At 34.1% G+C, this 21,536-nt stretch overlaps 3 protein-coding genes across 12 annotated transcripts; all 3 read right to left on the bottom strand.

Moving 5' to 3' along the window:
• Window positions 1-1,567: 1,567 nt before the first annotated feature.
• LOC105139414 (nuclear transcription factor Y subunit C-4-like) lies at window positions 1,568-6,697 on the bottom strand. Of its 5 annotated transcripts, XR_844972.1 has the most exons (4): window positions 5,844-6,696; window positions 3,799-3,841; window positions 3,004-3,038; window positions 1,568-1,862 (listed from the first exon to the last, which is right to left on the bottom strand). XR_844972.1 is itself a non-coding variant. In XM_011045832.1 (3 exons), exons 1-3 carry the CDS (start codon window positions 6,533-6,535, stop codon window positions 1,837-1,839), a joined length of 753 nt encoding a protein of 250 aa, XP_011044134.1. In that variant the 5' UTR covers window positions 6,536-6,697; the 3' UTR covers window positions 1,568-1,836. The 5 variants fall into 5 exon arrangements, 4 of the variants coding, with proteins under 4 accessions (XP_011044134.1, XP_011044135.1, XP_011044136.1 ...); XM_011045832.1 differs by lacking the exon at window positions 3,799-3,841 and having other exon boundaries at window positions 5,844-6,697; XM_011045833.1 differs by lacking the exon at window positions 3,004-3,038.
• A 3,205-nt stretch (window positions 6,698-9,902) lies between these two features.
• On the bottom strand, window positions 9,903-13,957 carry LOC105139412 (uncharacterized). Of its 4 annotated transcripts, none has more exons than XM_011045828.1 (3): window positions 13,803-13,957; window positions 13,025-13,131; window positions 9,903-12,875 (listed from the first exon to the last, which is right to left on the bottom strand). In XM_011045828.1, exon 3 carries the CDS (start codon window positions 12,747-12,749, stop codon window positions 10,401-10,403), a length of 2,349 nt encoding a protein of 782 aa, XP_011044130.1. In that variant the 5' UTR covers window positions 12,750-12,875; window positions 13,025-13,131; window positions 13,803-13,957; the 3' UTR covers window positions 9,903-10,400. The 4 variants fall into 4 exon arrangements, with proteins under 4 accessions (XP_011044130.1, XP_011044131.1, XP_011044129.1 ...); XM_011045829.1 differs by having other exon boundaries at window positions 13,048-13,131; XM_011045827.1 differs by lacking the exon at window positions 13,025-13,131.
• A 3,364-nt stretch (window positions 13,958-17,321) lies between these two features.
• On the bottom strand, window positions 17,322-21,314 carry LOC105139411 (uncharacterized). 3 transcript variants are annotated; one of them, XM_011045824.1, is made up of 4 exons: window positions 20,706-21,314; window positions 18,338-19,272; window positions 17,692-18,222; window positions 17,322-17,549 (listed from the first exon to the last, which is right to left on the bottom strand). In XM_011045824.1, the coding sequence occupies exons 1-3, from the start codon at window positions 21,045-21,047 to the stop codon at window positions 17,724-17,726; spliced, it is 1,776 nt and encodes a 591-aa protein (XP_011044126.1). In that variant the 5' UTR covers window positions 21,048-21,314; the 3' UTR covers window positions 17,322-17,549; window positions 17,692-17,723. The 3 variants fall into 3 exon arrangements, with proteins under 3 accessions (XP_011044126.1, XP_011044127.1, XP_011044125.1); XM_011045825.1 differs by having other exon boundaries at window positions 17,322-17,552; window positions 17,695-18,222; XM_011045823.1 differs by having other exon boundaries at window positions 17,322-18,222.
• Between the last annotated feature and the right edge of the window lie 222 nt (window positions 21,315-21,536).

The following is a 21,536-nucleotide window of genomic DNA, read 5'->3' as shown; positions in this document are numbered from 1 at the left end:
GATAATTTAATAGAAAGAAAATGAGAAAACAAAAATGTAAAAGGCCAATTTTAAATAAATTAAATGTTAAAAAATAAAATTAAAATAAATCAAACTAAAAAAATAGCAAAAACAAAAAATTAAAAGTTAACTCATGTTACCCTTTGAAACTTTTAAAAGAGGGTAAATAATAATAATAATACTAATAAAAGATATTAGCTCAACAAGGGACTAACCAGAAAAAACATTTTAAACCCAATTTAATCTCAAAACTTGTAACCCATGAAATTCTTTCCCTTAGTTTAACCAAGAAATTTAATTCCTAACCAATCAAATTTTGAAGGACAAAATCATGAAAAGATATCAATTTAAAAAACTTGTCTAAAGAAAAAAGATAATAATGAAATGAATAGGGATCAAAATTGATAAAAAAAAATTATGGATGATAAAATTATATATAAAAAACAATCTAAAAAATAATCTTAAAAAAATAAATAACAAACAAAAGAATGAAGACCAAATCTGAAATATTAAAAAATAATAGAAGCTAAATTAAAAAAAACAATTGAGATTTTATAGCTTATTGAAAATTTTAAAAAATAGTAATAAAAAAATAGAAACTAAATTTGAAAGATTAAAAAATAAAAGAGGAGAAATTAAAAAATATTTGTAGTCTTAAAACTTATTTAAAATGAAAACTAGTAATTAAAAGAACTAGAGACAAAATATAAAAGGAAAAAAAAATTAATATGGTTGGTTTGGAATCTTAAAAGAGTTAACGCTGAATCTAAAAAGTAGAGAAAAAAGAAGAATAAATCGACACCAAATCAAAAACTCTTCTAGTCCAAAGGCAACGCCATTGTATAGGATGTCAAGACCTTTCAAACACTACCTTAAAAATCATCATAATCACTGGAAAAGCATTAGAATTGTTCACATGCTGCACTTGTTTTTTAGAATAATATTTAATATATATTAATTACAAAAATACACTTAAATAACTTTTAATTTATAATAAAATCAATGTAAAATAAATAAAAAAAATTATTGTGAGAAAGTTAAATTGATTTTATCTTTAAAGGCATCAAAGAAGCATGTGAAAGATAAAAAGACCAAAATTCCTGTTGATAATAAACATTATATCTTTGTATTCTATAGTTAAATTAGTAAAATAAAAATAAAACAACCAATCTAATCTCATATGATTGATAAAAAATAATTGTCTTTGTAAAAAAATCATCTCGCCACCAACACCCATTTCGAAGGTTTAACAGCTAAAAACCAATTTTATCCTATTTTGATCCAGGGATACAGCAACTTCCCTTCCCTCTTTAGTTTTTTCTTAATCGTCGAGTTAGACGTTAGTATTTTGAATAGCTAAATTATATTCCCTCACTAATTTTGTAGAGGAGAAGTTGTCAATATTTCTCTCTCTCTCTCTCTCTTTGTCATTTTAAAAATATCAACAACTTTCTAACCTATTTCAATAACATGTATATAATTCCTGAAGTAATGTATGGAGATTTATGGTTTATATAAAAGCGAAATCAAATTATAGGAGAAAATCCCAGCAAAGATCTTCCTGGAGTGACATTCAAATGGTAGCATATGATGACATAGAACCATTCAAATCAGTAACAAATAGATAATAAATTAAGAAACTGAACATCAGATATAGTTAGGCAAGTCAGCAGCAAATGTAGAGCTGCCATACAATTAAGTTAATAAGTTTTAAGAAGTCTCTAACAGCTAAGGAAAGCTTTCTTGAACAATAGCCAACAAGTAGACTTAGAGATCATATGCACTCAAATTCCAAGTAATATTAGTCAAGGTACATATTTGCCTTCTGTCATGCCACTAATCACTGCATCTGAGAAGCTTAACTGCAGAAAAAGAGCAAGGAAAAACAATTGGACGACATAGAGAAAGCAATTATAAGACATAGTATGACATTGAAGGAGAAGAGTGATGAAGCATGGCCATTTCTCTTTCTTTCATTCATTGACTTGGTCACAAAGAGGTTCAAAGGTTAATATGAGTATGGCAGCTCATGCTATCCACCCGCTCTCTCTCTCCTGTTTATGGGATAATATGAGTACATGCCAGGATGGTTTAAACACACCAAAAAAAAAGACTGTCCCTTCATATGCAGAAGAAAATTCTGTTAACAGAATAAAGCAAATCATGAGAAGTTGAAAATTAACAAATTATAAGAACTTTTGCATTTTTCATGGTTAGTACTGTTAACTGAAACCTTAAGAAGTAAGATTTTAAAATAAAAGTCCCAAGGATCTTTGAGGATAAATAGAAGCATCCTGATATTCACATTGAAGAGTGATTTGGAGCCTTTTCATCCCATTAATTAACTAAAAATGCTCTGCGCCTGTTGCTTTTATGAGGGAGGATGATCAAGAACCAAGGAAATACAAGTTTATTTTGAGAGGAGAGAGAAGTCACCCTAGCTTCAACACACATCACAAATAAGGCATCTTCTTTAACAATATACTGAGTTACTGATAGCCATAAAAAGGGTTGGTGTAGTGCACAGAAATGCACAAACAAGTGTTGAAGGGAAATAAATACAAATTTAGAAACATCATATATTCATTGGGTGCTGGCATGGAGAAAATGGAACAACAGCTCAGAGATAATAGGACAAAATAGAAGAGTTTTTTTTTATGAAATACAATTTTATAACAAACACCAACAGCAAGAAAGGAAACTAACCTGAAAATTCGTTATTACGTTCTTTGAACATTATAGGTCTTATGTGGTAAAACGAAAATGGAACTATTTATTCAAAGAAATCATAGTCAGCAAGATCAACGAGCTCAATAAATTAAAGAGACAACAAAGATTTTCTCAGGAAATTAAAACCTCTACAGAACCACCACACAAAAAGAAAGAGAGCTAGGAAAAAAAAAAAACCAGGCACTTCCACAGCATGCTGCTACTATGTCTGCCAGGTAACAAAAGACAACCTAATGTTTATTCCAACTTTTGCAGAATCTAATTACAACAAACCTGGAAGTGAGATAGCATGGTCCCACACAGCACACCTCACATATAGAAAAGAGAACAAAAATTAGCCTCGCTATAATTAGCCATGTAAATCACTCACGAAATTCAGAATACAAACAAAAATCAATAGCTGGTAAAGTCACTCCACAAGTGTTATGCATGGACTTTACACCATCCTTTAAAGAATAACTCTCTTAATAGAAACCCCATTAAGTACCGTTGATCAAAATCAATGACTATCAGGAGAGAGCAAAAACTGTCTCTAGGCCTAAACAGAGCCTTTGTTTGACAAGGGACAATCCTCATTCTTTGATCCTTCCTCTAAGACAGACATTCTAATCAAAATGATTTACATTGCACTCATATTAATAAAAAAAAAAAATTGAGCTTTTATAAATGATCATTTGACGGCTACATGGCATGTCTCCATTTGTCTCAAACTCGAACACTTCCCATGGAAACCACTAATGTCTACAGGCTTCTTAAGTTGCAGGTAGTATCCATTTGCTGTAGCCTAGAAGAGATTTAGGCGAATAACACAACTATGGCAGACTATTGTAAACTTTCTAGGTCTAGTTCTAGAGGCTAATCTCTAAATTTATTTGAAAGTATCCACCAAAGCTGCCCATTATCATAGACTGCAACCAACATAAATGAACAAAAGCAGCCAACAAGAAGCAACACCCCTATGTCCATGAGAAACAAATCATTGAAACAATGTCGATGAAAAATCAAATATCATTTGGACAAAAATCAACTGCATTACACTTGGATAGGATAAAAAAATTGCTTCCTTACCATAGCCAATAAAAGATCAAAGAGCCATTACACCACTGTTCTCCTGCACGAACGAGGGTTTTATCCATTATGAATCACCAACCCACTATAGATCACTTTTTTTCTGAGTTCATCTACAATATATTGATGATAACCGAAAACAGCTTAACAAGACACAAAATTCAAACTGCATAAGATGACACCCAATAAAACATTGCCCTCAAATGACCCCAAAACATGATACAAAAGATTTTCTCTAAAAGAAACAGCCACAAAGACAGGTTTTTCTAGTTCATTAGAATGCACAAGCATTTGTCACAAGAAAAGAAATGTACATGCCAGTAAATTTAAGTGCAAGCATGCGATAGGTAAAAAGAAGTTCATAAACCAACCACATTTATTAATACTATGGTTTGGTTGGGTGATCTACGATGGGAATAAAATGGAACAATTGTTCAAAGACAGGACAAAATTGAGGACTGTCAACAAAATACAATTTTCAAGCAAACACCAATGGCAAGAGAGGCAACAATTTAAGACAAAATTGAGAAATTTTCTCATCTAATTCTTCATATATGAATAACATGATCTATGGTAAGAAGTACATGCAACCGATTATCCAGAAAAATCATAGTGGGACAACATTGTAGATTTTATGAACCAAAAAAGACAAGAAAAATTCTTCGAAGATTTTCTAAGGAAAATAGAATTTTCATGCAACCAAAGAAGATAGACAAAAAACTCTTGTTTTTTGCCTTCCATAACTAGAGCAAACTCCTGCTCGGACTCGGTGTGCCAAATAGCAAAAGACAGCCTAAAGTTTATTCCTTTCATAGAAATCCAAATAAAAAATTTACACGTGAAATGACATGGTCCCACAACAAGCACCACACATATAGCATAAAAGATAAGGATTAACCTCACTGATTTTAGAAAAAGTATATACACTGGTCAAATTTTAGAGTACAAATGAAAAACTAATTGCTGGTATAGTGATTCCCACGTGTTAGCATGCACCATACACCACCTGTATTTAAGAAAAACTCTTTCGATGGAAATGTCCTTAAGCAGTGTGATCAAAATTAATGACAATCTGAACAAGCTTGTCTCTTTTTAATGTGTCAGCTCAGAGCTACATTAGATCAGGTAAGTTTTTTCATCCTTATATAAAACATATAGAGTTTTTTCCTTTTTGACAAGGGGCACAATCCTCATTCTTCAACACTCTTCTAAGACACCCATTGCAATCAAAATGATTGACAGCGTACCTGAATTGAGAATCAAATAACTCAAGCTCTCATCCCCATCAGTCCCATGACACGTTCTCCACGGTTACCTTGACCTCAAACAATTCCTCATGGAGACCATTAATATGAATGGGATACTTAATAAATTGCAAACAAAGTCCATCTGTTGTGCCTACAGTGTATTTAGGAGATAACAACACAACTGTGATTGCTACTATATGCCTTTTCGGGCTCTAAAGGTTAACCTCTATTTATTAGAAACGATCCATCAAAAGTTTTCCATTGTCGTATGCTTGAACCAGCATAAACAAACAAAATCGCCTAGATGCCCTCAAGAAGCAAACTTCGTAAGCACAAGCATGCAAAAAAAATCCTCAAAACAGCCACTGAAACTGCATAAACCCGGACAGCAAAAAATCTTCAACTCACATAGGCTAAAAGATTGCTTCTTTACCATAAAAGCGAGATCAAACAGCCATTGAACCACTGCTTACACAAATCTGCTATATTCTAAACCACTAATGTTGCGTGTTTTCTAGGTTTCACTATCTCATATTCAAAAATAACTTAAAACAACAACCAGAGGCATAACATTTAAACAACGGAATTTAACACCCCATAAAAGATTTGCCCAAATGACCCAGAAGCATCCCCTTCGCACTAAACCAGAAATCATCTCATACAACAACCTCGCTACAACAAAACCCACGCTCCAAATCGACAAAATAAGTACAAAAAAAAAGAAGGAAGAGAAACCTGTCACCAAAACAAGAAAAATGAGAAAACAAGACATTAAAAAAGAAGAAGAAAGAGACATACCCTTGTCCACCACTGGCACCACCACTCCCATAAGAACCATCCTCGGCGGCAGCTGTCTGCCAAACAGATTGCCATGCCTGAGAAGGTGGCTGAACATAAACCCCAGTGGCAGGGTCCACAGCTGGCCTTCCAATCATCATCCCGCCAGCGGCAGCGGCAGGCTGTCCCATCGGAGGGGAATAATAAGGTACCCCACTAGCCGTAGCGCCGACAATTCCACCAAGCCCAGCAGCTTCCTCTCTGATCTCATCTCTCGGTACAATATCAACCAAGAAATCAAAAATGTCAGTTCTGGTAATAGCAGCAGCAATGTCATTCTTCTGTAAAGTCCTTCTCTTGTTTTCCTCAGCATGAAGCCAAGAACGAATTGTCAGTTCTAAAATGAAAAGCTCACATGCTTTAGCAAACAAAATAGGTGCTTCAGCGGAGATCATGGGCACATCTTCATCAGCTTTCATGATTTTCTTGATTCTTGCTAGAGGGAGTTGATGGTTCTTGAAATCATTAACTTGTTCAATTTCTTGACGCTGGTAAGACCAAAACATTTGAAGTTGCTGCTGCTGTTGTTGAAGGAGGTGGTGGAATGGGGCTGAGGATGGTGCCCCTGGTGGTGGTGGGGGTGGAGTGGTGGAGGTGGAGTGTGGCGGATATGCGGTGGATGGAGGCTGGTGATTGGTGTTGGTGTTGTCCATTGTTTTGTTGATCGGAGACAAAAGCAGTTTTGTTTTGTTTTCGAGGGTTGGAGATGAAATGAATGGGGGAGATGATGAGATAAGGCGGAAGGGTTCAGTGTTTTGGGGCCGTTTGATTTGCTGATTTTTAGTGACTTTTTCTTATGTTCTCGCTTGGATTCCCTTCTTTTTATTTATCACTTAATTATACCAATCAAATCCGGCCTCGCACAGCCGGTCGATTTAAAATTTTTCCACGTGATTCATTTATTATTTTTATTTTAAATTAAATATAAAAGTTTTTTTTGTTTTATTAAATAGTTAAATACCTTTAATCAAAATCTTAAATTTGTTAATTTTTTAAAATTCATCCTTATTTTTCTTGGTGATTTCTTCTAAATTCTTTTATGAAACTGATTTATTTTTTTAATTTATTTATTTTTTCAAATTCAATCTTTATTCTTTTTATTGTCATTTTTTTCTTTTTATTACTATTCCAAAATTAGTTACTATTTTTTTAAAATTTGATCTTTTTATTTGGTCCTAGCTAATTTATTTGATTAGATTAATTTCTATACAAAACCCAATCTAAATTATATTTTGAATAATCAAATCACAAAATCAACATGTGAAATTATACTGATTTTAATAAAAACAACGGCCAACAGGATTTATGGATGAAACCCACATTGACTATAGCTACATTTTTTTTTATTTTTTTTTATCATAAAGTATGAGGATCGCTTATATGATCATAACAAAGTCAAACTAAGCAAGTGACGATGCAATCAAGTGAGGCCAATTTTCAGTTTAGGGAGTTATTTGAAAATGCGGTCTTTTAAAAAATTTTATTTTAAAATAAATAAATATTATTTTAATAAAAAAACATTAAAAAACAACTATAATTACAGCTCTCTGACACAGTGCTCTGACACAATGCAAGCAGAACTACTTAGCTATAAGGTACGTTTAATTTTTATGTTTTTTTCACGAGTACAGAGGGAATGACCATTCTAGCCTTGCCCAAAAGAACCGTAATTGATGTCCATCGCTGTCATCTTCATCTTATAATAGTAAGTTGTGTTATATAGTTATGACATGGAAAAATATAGCATTATTTCTGGCAGTTCAACTCAAATCTTTGAAGGAAGAATAAAATAAAAGGTGATGTGTACGTGTCTTTATCTTATCAGCCAATGATACAACATCGTGCCATCGCATGATGCTTTGCACCTTTGAAGAGACCTTCCTGCTGTTCCTCTAATGGCTCCACAGTTCGACTGCTTTTCCTCTCCAAGTGTATTGTATGCCTCTAGAAGAAGACCCTTTTTTTAACCTAACTCTTCCTGAGATTCCTCCATTAACACCAAGACTCTATCTTCTTGAGATTATCTGCAAGAGAAGAAGACTTCCATGTTATGGATTTGTATTAGGGTATCACTGTTTTAAAAAAATAAAAAAAATCTTATTTATGCTCGAAAAAATGAATTGAAAATGCAAAAACTGGAAAGTTGTTTTTCTTTATGAAATGTAAAAAATAGATACATATATAAATATTTTATTTTGTTTATTGTTTTTATTATATATATATTTTTTATTTATCTTGTAAGTTAATCATGCAAATGATTTTTTTTTGTATAAATATATCGTGCAAATACAACTTATATATTTAAAATCTAAAAGGAAAGAATTTTAAAATATATTACAATAAACTCTTTAAAGTATAGTAAAATTATAGAGACAATTCAAAAGATTAGTTACTATTTAAAAAAATAAACTAAATAATTTTAAATAAGATAGGGGTATTAAATAACATTTAAAATTAAAAAATAATTAATTAAACAAAAAGCTAGATCCACACGACTGATTTACTTGTTATCCATCTTGGTAAATAACATGATATTTATACATGAGTATTTTTCAACTTGTTTTTACTGTTTATTCAACTTCTTTTTACATAAAAATACTTTAAAAACATACTATAGATCTCAATAAAAGCATTTTCAACCTAAAAAACTCTTAAATCAATTCAAATACTCAAAATTAAATATAATCAAAATAAAATCTATGAATCTCAAGTCTATCTTTTCCGACGTATTTAAAGGGTAAAACCATTTTTGATGAACTTTTTTTTTAGAATAAACCTATTAACATCAAGTTCTGTTTTTTTATGGTTGACCAAACATTTTTTTTTCAATGACTTTCACTCTTCTCCCCTTTTTTTTTTGATTAACGTGGGTGTTTGGGCCAGCTTACGTGCACCACGACTAATCCCACGGTCCACTGAACATCCTACAAGCCCAGTGAACAGGTAAGGCACCGCGGGGGTGACAGGCGTACCACACAGAGAGGAGCCAACAGATATAGGAAGGAAACCACTCGCCAGCCCCACTGCCACTGGGACTCGAACCGAAGTTCGAAAGAAGGCGAGCAGCGCCTTACGCCACTAAGCTACAAGTTGCTTGGTGTTTTCACTCTTCTCCCTTAATATTAAGGGACGGTGTGATAAAAATAAAGTTTTAATAAAAATTTTAAATAATAAGAACTAAATAAATGTATAATTTAAAACTTAAGGGATAAAATTGAAGTTTCCCATGCTTTTTGAACAACCAACTTTGTTTTTTTTTTTTAAACTTTGGTCTTTAATTTAAAAAAATTATTTGATAATAATTAAAATTTTATTTTATAAAATTAAATTTTAATTTAAGGTTCAAATATTCTATGCATCAAATATGCAAATATAAACAAATTACAAGGTGTAGAAGTATGAAAATATAACTTACAATGATCAAATTGAAAAAAAAAATTAATGACTAAAATGCAAAAAAAAATAAAAAATTATAGCAACCCAGAAGGGAAAAAAGTGGTTATGAACAGTGAAATTTGAAAGAACAACTCTGTTTACTTATTTATCATCCTTGTTTTTTCAATTCTTTGTTTAAAAATAATCTAAAATTCCATTTCATAAAGTCTAAATATTCTATGATATATCAAACATGTAAGAACATGCAATGTGAGAAGGTTAACAGTGTACAAATTTATCCACGGTAAAATGCCAATCTGTTTTAACAGATGAATTGTATAATGGGTGCTCGAACCATTCGCCGCCGGGTAAGTGAGAAAGGGAAGATATTACAAACCTAACCATGGCGTATCCGAGAAGATTTGGAGTGTTTTTTCAGGGCTACCAACACTAGTTTAGCTTCTGCAACCATACCAGTAATGACTGAAGAAACAAAATGGCATCCTGCCAACCTTTCCATGAGAATAGGTAGATGATTAAAAGCAAACATCGTTAAAATGCAAGATATTGGAGTCATAAGCTAAATGAGAATAAATTCATCAGACACAACGAACACAGGAGAAGGAAGATGTTGAAATTCTTTGTATTTTTTGTGTATCATAATAACAGATTCAAGAATTATGGGGTGCAGTTCCTGTAACACAAAATTGACCAGCTGCAGAACACCAGTCCTTTGGAGAGTAACCAAAAACATTATTAAAATTATCAAATGGCAGCAAAAAAAAAAAAAAAGCTTAGCCTATTGGATGGTAAGCTATAAATTCTGCTACCCTGTGTAAATTCAGCCTTCCAAACTGTCTCCAAGTTGCAAAGACAGCTAAGATAAAGTCTCAAAGGCATCCTGTAACTTCAAACAAAACTGTAATCCCACCAATGTATAGAAAAGGAAAGAATTTCTGAATCAGTTTCTGTAAAACCATGCCCCTGTCTTTGAAGAAATGCTAAAAGGAAAGTTTTCTGAGACTTTGGCCTGCAATGATCTCTAACTTCAATTTTCTAACACTTCAACTACTTAGCAAAAACTGTTAAGTGAGCCCTTCAGTTTAAGTCAAGCCTAACAGAGAAACTTCTAGATTTTTTTCCCTAGTTCTTTCGTCGCATCCGTTTATACACAATTATCGTGGCTTCATTTGTTTCCTTACCCATTTTCTTCCTACCATCAGTCACATCTTCTCTAGCAGCCTCTCCCACCACCCCTTTTTCCTTGACTGTGTTGACATTTTCAACAAACTCTTCTTCACTGGATTTTTTCATATCCCCAGATGAATATTTTTCCTTATCTTTTTCAGCAGTCTCCATCATTGCATCCAACTGAACTTCTGTTAATACCTGAAGTAGCTCCAAAGGAGTTGATGCAGGATCAAGCTCCCAGCAACCTTTAGGAGCATATTGACCTTCTTGACTTGTGAGCAGAACTGAAGGCACCTGGTGAGAAAACCTAAACATCTCTTCCCTTGGAATTGTCCTGGTTTTGCTTGGATCAGGATGCTGGCGAAACACCGTCTTGAAACCAGCAACTTTAACAAGAGGGGCAACAGCAACTCCTCTCTCCTCTTTGTAGTCCTCAAGTACTTCAACCATGTCGTATTTGTGTATGACTTCATCTGGGGTATGCTCATTCCAATTAGGGGACCAGTTTTTATAAATGGCCCAAACATCTCCCTTTCCAGGATATACTTGAATGGCTCCTCTTGCGCCCTTCACCCACTTCACCTTGTGAGAGAAAGAATTAAGAGACTTATTGACTTCATGCTTACCTATCCAGAATTCTCCACTGGTCTTGTAAAAGCCGGAACCAATCCAGTTTAATGGGCCCAATTCACGGTTGCTTTTGGTGTTAAGCCAACTAATCCGCATTTTGAACGGTTTCCGTGATATCACACTATGAATCATGGCATAATACCGAGGCATCCCATCATCATTATCATAAGCAGCCCAAACCTGGTTATCACCAAATGATTTCTCGGTGCGATCCTTGTCAAAATCATGAAAATCTGGATCCAGAACACTCAGTGCTAGCCGATCACTGATGTTTGTATCTGGATCGTCATTAGCATTAATTGGTAAAGGATCAGTGGAGTGAACTCTGCTCTTGGAAACTAGATACTCTGGACATTCTCTCGCATCAGCTTTTGTGCCATTCATAGTAGCCTTCTGCTTTCCTCTCTCCTTGTTTATATACTTTCCTGATGTCTTTAGAACATTAGCCACACCGCTCCATTCCTTCACCTTCTTGGAAATGTCCCTCTTAGCCTTCTCCATCATCATCTTTCGAGTTTCTGCTTGTGTCAACTCCTTTGTGCTATTAACTTTATGGTTACCTGAAATGTTCCTCCTCCCTGCTTCAAAACTACTCTTTCGAGAACGAGATTCAACAACTCCATTTCTGTTAGCCATCTCTTTTGCTCTCTCATTTCCATTACTGTTTGCCCTTTGCTCATCAGAGCACCTTCTCTTCTTCAGCCTATCTCCTTTCAGTACAGAACTGGAACCAGACTTGCTGAATCCAGAAGCTTCTCCAGCAACTGTTTTTGTTTGCTGGTGAAGGAATTCCTCTTCATGCTTTCTTTTCAATTTCTCAGATTGAGCAGCTGACAATGCTGATGCTGCACTTCCAACACAGCCATCTTTAAAAAATACCCCTGACTGAAATGCAGATGATGCAGATGATTTTTCAGCCCTTGTATGCCAAGTAGAATTCTCTTCTTTGTTGTAAGAAGTCCACATAGGGGATGGGCCATTTTCATCCATGGATGGGGGAAGCGCCTCAAAAGCCAAGAAGGACAGACAACAGTTCTGACAAAGAAGGTTGTGGTTGAGATAAGTTCTAAGGTACTCAAATTGTGTTTTGCATGCATTACAGATTGTCCAAAAGGTATTGGGTTTGGAAAACAGGGGAGGAGGAGCAGGCTTCGGGTGCATAGCACTCTTCCGGCTCTGTGCATTAGAATTTTTATTGTTGGAGAGATCACGGGAACCATTCTGACCAGCTGGCACTGATGGTTTCCAATTTGGAACTTTTTGATCCATACCATTTACATTCCGCTTCTGGTCAAAGGAAATTCTCTTCGCTTTATCAGACAACAGATTCCAGGCTTCAGATATAATCTTAAAAGCCCCATCAGCGCCTGTTGCTTTATTTTTATCAGGATGCAGAATGAGAGCCAGTTTCCTGTAATGTCTCTGGATTGTGTCATCATCTGCTGACGGTTCAACATCAAGGACTCTGTACCAATCTACATCTCCATTTGTTCTGTTATCAGCAGCCATGCACACATCAAGAGCTGCTAAAAGTCGAGGAAGACCATCAAGTGCAGGATACAAGTTTTGAGCCTTCACTGCAAATCTTCTAGCCCCAGCAATGTCCCTCTCTGCAAACTTCTTCTCTGCAATCTCTTTGACTCTAGCTGCCTCCTCTTTATTAAATTCCATTTCAAGAGGTCTCACTATTGGCTGTTCTTCTTTGTAAGTATAAGTGAAAGCAATGTTGTTGAGATCTTAATCACAAATATCTAAATGCAAAACCTGAATTTCCCATATGCATCATCAAGAAACCATCTTCCAAAAAAAAAAAAAAACAATAAGGAAACTGTGTCTGCAAAGAAGAAAAAAATAAAGTCTGAATTCCCAACATGCATCATCAAGTTACTGCCTTCAAATGGCAAGTCCTGACACACCAAAAATGAAATTCAAAACAAGGAATCTACCTGGAAAGAAGGAAAATAAAGACCTTGATTTGCGCCGAACAACACAGCCATGATTGATTGTTGCGATCCATCAATTACATTAATTGAACACCTGTTGATCTTAATTCCTACAAATGATCCAAAGGAATTACCAGAAAAAATCCATGAAGTTCCAACGACTTTCCAAGATGAGCATAACGGATTTGAAAATACAGCATTCCAATTAAGTCTAATCACAATGCCATGCACAATTCTCACTTATGGTGATTCAAAACTAAAGAACCATGATACAATCAACAGTACGTGATCTAACAAGAAGACCAACAATCTACTTGATCACTAAGAAACAACAAGAAATGAAAGAGAAAAACTCAAAGTCTCAACAAGTATCCCATTCAAATAACTATCTCAAAAACTCCCAAGTTTTCTTTACCTCCCTAGCATAATGTCAGTCACCATCCATTTCAAATGAAAACAAAAAAAAAAACATCAATCCATAACTGAACACAAACACAAGTACCTAACAAAAAATAAGACAAGCAAGAACTATCCACTTCTCAGATTGACATGAATTTATGAAAAACAAAACATCTCCGATACTTAACACACAATGAGGTATGTAAATCCCAATAACAATAAGTAACTCATGTTCAAAGTTAAATTCTTTACTAGAAACCCACATGGTTTTTCTCATTAAGACACGATATAAAATACAAGAGAAATTATTAAAATTCCAAATGAAACATATTGTAAGCGTAAATAAGCAAAAATATTGAAAACAGAGAAAAATAAAAATTACCCATTTGCATAAACTTGAATCAAAGAGCCCCCACTGATGAATTAGCTTCTCCATTATTGAATTTTGGCCACTGGATCGAATAGAACCAATAGGAGGGTTTTGTTTTATTTTTTTAATTTCCGAGAGGCTATGGGAATTAGAATTCTCAAAGAAAATAAAACACTACTTGTTTTATATTATATATTTTTTTAACGAAAAAGTAGCTTGGGTTTTCTGTTTATTTATATAGAAAAATGGCATGTTAAACCCTAACTATGGTTTGTATTTTACTCTGGTTAACAGGATTGGCAGCTAGCCAAGCATGGGAAAAAATTATTCCAGTGTCCAAGACAGAAAAATAAAAATTAATAGTGGAAATGGTAGGTCCAATGTTTATTTTTTATATATATTACATATCTATTTTCATAATTTACTTATATTTCTGAATTTTATTTTTTAAATGGTTTTTAATTTTGTCTAACATGTCTGATGCCTAGTTGGGAAATTAGTAAAGGCATTGTATACATGCAGATTTATTTAATTTCTAAAGGAATATTCTAGATTCTTTAATTAAATTTGATATAATGATGTCTTTTTTTTCATCCTCCATTTTTATAATTCATTGTACCAATTCCAACATAATAATTCATTTTTTTCATTCTTTAATTAAATTTTATATAATAATTCGTTTTTTTAATTATTTATATCTCTATTTATAAAATAGGTACGTGAAGGAAATATTAGCAATTATTCTCGTAGCATTCTAGAATTTTATGATGGGTAAGTAATATCTCAAGTAATAAATAGAGGATAGCATGCATGAATTTGCTTAACCAAATTTGCATTTTCAATTCTTGAGTTGGAAATGCACTAATTAGTCTCACATTTTATTTTTAAATGTTTGCAAGGTAAATTGACAAGTTCAATTAATTATTGAATTTAAATGTAAATGGGTTGTGCAAATTGTTTGTTATATCCATTATAAGTACAAACATATATAAATATGATTATCTACTTAGACTTATTATTTTTATATTTAATTAAATGTTGAGTATGATAAATTATCAAACTCTTTATTTTTAAAATTAGTTAAGTATCAAGTTTAAATATAAGTGACACTAATAATTTTATTAGGCTCTATAATAAACTATTAAATTTTAATGAGTTAATTTCTTTTTAATAAATAAGATATATTTTTTTTGATAAGTTATCAACTCCTTTTTTGTTATATAAAAAATGTTTTAATGTTATTAGAAAAAAAACTTTTGTCATTTTTTTCACCGGAAAGTAAAAATGATAGGTTGTAAAAACTCTTAGAATCCTTAAAAAGAAAAGGATTCTCATTTTTCATTATCGATTATATATTTATTTGAAGATTTTTTTAAAAAATTATTATTTTATTTTTTTATAAATAAATACTAACTTAAACATGGAAGAATTCTTAAATTCATCAAATAAATCTTTTATAAATACCAAACACTAATCACTAATCACCTTTGTTAAAAGAAAAGAATTAAATTATCAGAATCAAAATATTAAATGATTATCCAACACATCATCGGATTGGTTTGATAATTTTGTGGATATAGCTTGTATTCATCCATTGCGTTGCCAACGCAGATAAGATTTTGCACGACAATGATAATCCAATTCTAGATATCATTGTGATTGCCGGGAGGATAATGCAAGGTTAACGCTTGGTCGGACTTAGCACGTAGGGTCGAGAAGATTCATGAGGCTCTATCTGTATATCATCATAAGTGCATTGCATTTGTCTTCTATCCATTTTAGGAAAATACAATCCAGCAATTACTGGCACCGCTACGTTGGTAATAAAGTGATCGATCGAGCTTATGAAGAAAATATTGGTTATTTGCTGCTGAAATCAGACATGTTGGTTCTGGAGGCAAGTCCATGAAAAGAAGTAGAAATTAAATCTCACAGCCTCTGATACTAATCTTCATCAACCGATGGGTTTCTTCTCATCAAAGCAATCTGCAGAGGCTGAGGGGCAGCTAGAAAGAGATACTAGAGAGTGCAGGATTCACATAATGTTTATGGAAACATACAACTAGCTAGGAAGATGAGGCTAAACTTAATGGATTTTAATGCAAAACCTTTACGCATAGATTGCAGTAGATCAATGTCCTGTAACCTGCAGGTTCAGTATTCAGAATTTGGAATGGCTAACGAACTGTAAGGACAACAAAAAGTGACAAGATTATGTCATATTTTGTGTATCCTGACTCAGTGTTCATGGATATTGATTTAGTGTTCATGGATGGGTTGGGTTTTGATTTATAATTGCATCTAATCTGATTTTTTATATTTTAAAAAATATAAACTCAATTTATTTTAAATTTAAGCTGGTTGAATATATCGGTTATATCGAACTTTCAATTCCATAATTGTATCTAATCTAATTTTTAATATTTTAAAAAATATAAACTTGATCTATTTTAAACCTAAACGGGTTGAATATATCTGTTTTACAGAACTTCCAATACCATAATTGTATATATCCATAATTTTATCACTTTGAAGTTTGATATACAATTCTAGTCTTTTGTTTTCTCGTGACCAAGCAGAAAAAATTGAAATTGTATATTAAATTTCAAAAGAAAATTAAAGTTTATTATCTGCCAAGACATCGTAAGAGACATAAAATTAATAAGTAATTTAAATATATAAAGTTTGAAGGAGACAATGAAAAGAAAGGAGTTTAAGAGAATGAGAGGCAGCCGTGAGGGTGAAGGTGTGAAATAAAAAAAACAAAAAGAGAATGAAAAATATTATTTATACCAAGGATTATATTATTTACATTGAATTGTATAGGTTGAGTCAAGTTGAGCGAGTTTTAAAATCTCAACCCAGATCTAACTTGTGGTTTCCATTTGTTAAGGTTGGAGTTTGATGCTATTGTGAATCGGCATTGATTTCTCTGACAGGTTATTGTTGCAGGATTTGTATGTTTGGCTTGCTCTTGGACCCTTGCTGCAGTATGGAGTCTGCGATAATTCTACTGGTTGTGTTGCATTTCTACTTTCCTATGCATGGTCGTTTAGCAGCTAGATGTTACACCTTGAGATGCTGGAAGAGCAAAGGGAATGAAGGTTTTCTAGTGGAGGATGGCTGACTGGAAGGCATGGGAGCTTTCTGGCAGAAACAATCTGGGGAAGGGAACAAATGAAAGACTAGTTTTCTGAAGGGAGAGGAAGTTGCTTGAACGACTCGGTAGGGGGGATTTCAAATGAATGACTGGAGAGAAGTTCCAAAAGTGCTATGAATTTTCTTTATGAAGGATTACAAGACGATGATAGTTCGAGGCAACAGGAGTCATTAACAGAATAGCGGGCTTAAATAAATAAATAAATAACCCCAAATGTTCACCTGGACTGCAGCCTGCAGGCCTAAAGCAAAAGGCATCTTTCTAGTTTCAAAAGACAAAAAATCAGACTATCTGTAGATTTCATCAGAATCACCTGTATAGTTCCACAGCTACATGCCATTGAAAATTAATACCAGAAAGAAACTCGAACATAAAAGAAGAGAAATAGATGGAATATATTTATCAAGTACGAATTCTGTTTGATTTCAACAAGCATATAATTAATCACCTAACTTACAAAATGAATACAAAGCCTGATGCTGCCTGCAGATTAATGAAATATCCTGCAGATCCTGGAAGAAACTGGTTGGACGAATCAACCACTCATAAAATATGTCCAAAAAACGCAAGGAATTTAATCATGTTCAGAATAATTCAACGAAGACATGTATTTGGGATAATTCAAACAAAGACTTTACTGTGTGCGGCTTCACACTTTCTGGGGTAACAATGGTGATAGATTCATGTTCTGCCTTTGCAGCTTCCTTGGCATACAAGTAGTAGTGAAAACCATATGCTAATGAAAAGTGCTTTATAGTTGTTTCTCTTGCAACTCAAACAAGAGTATTTCCATAGAGCTGAGCATACACACTCTTAGTCCGACGAACCACAATCAAACTCAGGATCATTGCAATAATGCAAAGACCTGACATGATCCCACAAGTGAGAGAATAACATTCGAGGCCGACACAAGTAAGTGATTTCTCCTCCTCAAGATGTGTAGCAGGCAATGATCCAGAATTTAGCTGTTGGAGGCCAGCTTGTTTCCTTGCAAAGTGATCATATATACCACTGGCAATGACACCAGAGAATATAAGAGAACCAGCAGGGCTTGAAAGTGTAAGAAAATTATACAGTGCACCAAAACTCTTTAAGCCGAAAAGCTCAGAGGCAGAGGCAGGAACAATTGCCCAATGGGCACCATAACCAAGCCCTATAAAAATGCTTAAAACATAAATTTCTCCAGGCCAGCCCATAGAATAGTAGAAGAGTGCAATTGCCATGACAACCTGAACCACAGCCATGGCCACTGGCCTTGGGTAGGCATATTTTCTGGAAAAACAGCAAGGACGGAAAAATAGGATTAGGAATATGAGAGGAATTAGTTTAAAGAAAATAAATGAATTTGTGATTTTGAATAGGTATATCAGGTGAAACTATTTTTCACCTAATGATAGCTTCTGAGAAGTAGCCACCACCAACACGGCCAAGAAAGTTCCAAATGCTAATCATAGAAACAAATATACTTGTATCATTATACCCCAGAGATTGACAAATCTGTCCCAGATTATCAATAACCGTCAAACCTGAACCAGAAGCCAGTACAAGGGAGAAAAACATGAGCAAAAAATCTGCCTTTATTAATGCCTGCATTAATGTGAAATCCTCTCCTCGGCGTGGACCTTTTCTTCTCTTGATCCTCACTGCTCCTTCTGCAGCTGCTTGAAAAAGTTTAGCTTGCAAATGTGCAATTCGTCTATGTCTTTCTGTTGGTTGAAGTAAGTCCATTTCTGAAGGCTTCTCATCTTCAATCTCACTTAGAATGAAACTTCCACCTATTTGCAGCTCAGATTTACTGGACTCTTGTTTATCTGTCTCAGGAAGAAGGTTCTCCTCCACTTGATGTCTTGGTTCCGAGTAGAAAGCCAATAGAACAGGAATTGTGATAGGAAGCAATACAAGAATGATCAGAACAGCAACAAGTACTGTGAGCAAAGTTTGATTCAGATTAACTAGATCCTCCACTATCAAGACTCCCAATAAATAAGCTGCTAGAACAAGGCAAACACTGTAGGTAAATAAGAAGCTTGAATTATCAGATGACCTAGCTTGTCTGTGACCTCTTACAGGTCTCACAACAAACATTATAGCAATTACAACCATGGATGGTCCAACTGCAATCATGAAAATCAGCGATGCTTCATTAGGGGAATTGATCATAGCATAAATCTGAGTCAGAATTGCACCACTCAACCCGGCAAATCCCTTCAGTATCCCAACAACAGGTCCCCGGTTTTTGGGGAAGTTCTGCACACATGATACCAGAGCTACTGTATTGAAGTAAGTCTCACCATTTGTCCCCACAAATATAGCAACACAGAGCTGCAGAGAAGAGTTTTATTAATATTTATGAGCATGTGCTAATGAACAAAATTGCAAATCTACTCTCAAATAAAATTAAATGGTAAAAAAACCACATTAACTCAACATTTCAGATTTATGATGCCCGTATGTGATTCATAATCAAAGGGTACTTCATAGCTGCGAAAAAGACATAATGCCATGTCCTGACCATCTTCATCATACATCTAACTTCTCCTCAGGGAGGTAAAAACACAAAAATGGAGATAAGAATTCACACCAGCAGATCTGTTCATTAAGTGCTTCCTTTCTTTTCTCAATGAAAAATGAGGAACCTCTCCTGGTCATTGTAGGGAAAAACATTGAAAGAGAAAATGGCTGGCTTATTCTGTCAATTTAATTGCAAACTAAAATCACTTTGAAACTTCAAGAATACTCAGGCGTAGAGTAAAATCACTAAAATCCCTCCACTTTGGTTTTTCCACTACTTTTTAGAGTGCAGCTAGTCAGGGCAAAACCAGGCTTGGAGTATAAGTTGCACAGTAAAATACACAACCAGATCACCATACATGACCCCCAAGTTTAAAGCACAAACAATTTGATTCTTACTTGAGTTTATATCATGAAAAATGACAAGAAGTCAAAAGGTAGATAAGAAATTTGAAGGGGAGGCAAAACTGAGTCGTGAAAGAGTAACAAACAAATAATACTAGAAAAATCCCAACCTTGTTATGTTTCTGATAGGAGATGATAGAATTTAGATCAACTGGGTTCTGATAGGAAATGATAGAATTTAGATCAACTGGCAAAACTATGACCTAAATCTGAATTCGGGCGAGACAACTTTTTTGGATTGGAATGGGACCCGGTTGAGAAAGAGGGATGTGCAGCTCTTGAAATCCCATCTGAGTAAGATCTCGATTTCATGCCTTTTTAACCTTTTACCCATAAACCAAATTGACAATCAAACGGACTCGAAGCTTTGAACTGTGAGACCTGGTTGACATTTCTATAATGCTATAGAATTGATCCAATAAACCAACAGTTCTGCAGATTTTCTGACTAATTCATGAAGTTCTGCAGATTTTCTGACTAATTCATGAAGTTATATCATATATCTCTATTGAAGGCACAAACAGTAAGCTTAATATTGTAGGCTTGTAGCTAGATCATCAACATCACCATCACCATCATCATTGTGAACCTAACAAAAATCAAGATCGTCCAAAATCCCGAGAGAGAGAGAGAGCACACTTTTCTCAGAAGCCAAAAGGGATCAACACTGCACAATCAAAATCTAACCACACGCAGCGAATTCAGACATCCAATAATCAGATTTTTAAGAAACCCTAGACTCAAAATACAGACAATCGTATAAAAAATTCAAATGATAGAAAGATTTTCTTTTTATATATTCAGAACACAAATTAATAGAAACAAATGATTGAACTCACCACCCAGAGAGGCAAAGCAGGCACTTTCTGGGCAACAATAAGCCAAACCAAGCCATACCCGACAAAGTTTTGCACAACTCCAATAAGACTAACGGCCCAAATAGGAAAAATCTCACATAAACTGCCAGGCACAAATCCAATACTATCACCCAGGTCCTTAGCCACGCCAAGTATAGCCACCTGCCTCTGGTTGTACCCCATGGTGCTCTTGATCACTGGTGATATACTCCCAAACAAGTATCCAATCCCAGCACATGACTGAATCCACATTGCACACACAAAAACCAGCCATCTGTCATTAAAAAAGGCCTTGAATCTGTCATGCAAACGTTGTTTCGTCATCCACTAAGATTAAGACCCCAAATGAGGAGGATTAACAAGGCTTGCCAATGGAAAAAGGAATGATCTTGAAGATATTAGTTATGAGATAAATTGTGGTTGATTTTTAATCTTGAAAAGACATTAGCTTTGTGTGCATAAGATCAGTAGTGGCTGTATAACTTGGACACCTACTTTCCTATTTTTTCTGTTTGCTTGGACATGGAAGCAAGTGGAAAAGGATGCTCTCAGCTTGAAGACATAAATACAGGGGCGCGTGGGAATGGCTTCCTGATCATAAAAATATCACCATTTTTTCAAGAACAAAAAATCATTAAAATATATGTGAACACTTTGATGTAAACATTCACCAGCTATTTTAACAGTGTTACGCCGCGCATAGATATTTTTTTATATAAAAAAATTATGCATATTAATTTTTTAAAAATATTTTTATATATAAAAAATTATATAAATTAAAAATCTTATATATCCTCATAATTAAATAAATTA

Source organism: Populus euphratica, unplaced genomic scaffold (genome assembly GCF_000495115.2).
Source record: "Populus euphratica unplaced genomic scaffold, PopEup_1.0 scaffold92.1, whole genome shotgun sequence".
NCBI lineage: Eukaryota > Viridiplantae > Streptophyta > Magnoliopsida > Malpighiales > Salicaceae > Populus > Populus euphratica.
Note: the sequence above shows the minus strand (reverse complement) of the source record. Positions and strands in the feature narration are given on the sequence as shown.

Bases quoted from the DNA above. Each gene is read 5' to 3' on its own strand.
- LOC105139414 (XM_011045831.1), bottom strand. From the start codon at position 6,535: ATGGACAACACCAACACCAATCACCAGCCTCCATCCACCGCATATCCG. The intron at 3,039-5,843 runs GTATGTCTCTTT...TCTATATGTGAG, and splicing joins GGTGCCAGTGGTGGACAAGG to GTGTGCTGTGTGGGACCATG. The intron at 2,055-3,003 runs GTTTGTTGTAAT...TCCCATAAACAG, and splicing joins CCATGCTATCTCACTTCCAG to GAGAGAGAGAGCGGGTGGAT.
- LOC105139412 (XM_011045828.1), bottom strand. From the start codon at position 12,749: ATGGAATTTAATAAAGAGGAGGCAGCTAGAGTCAAAGAGATTGCAGAG.
- LOC105139411 (XM_011045823.1), bottom strand. From the start codon at position 21,047: ATGACGAAACAACGTTTGCATGACAGATTCAAGGCCTTTTTTAATGAC. The intron at 19,273-20,705 runs GTGAGTTCAATC...TCTTCTCTGCAG, and splicing joins CTGCTTTGCCTCTCTGGGTG to CTCTGTGTTGCTATATTTGT. The intron at 18,223-18,337 runs GTGAAAAATAGT...CTGTTTTTCCAG, and splicing joins TTCTCAGAAGCTATCATTAG to AAAATATGCCTACCCAAGGC.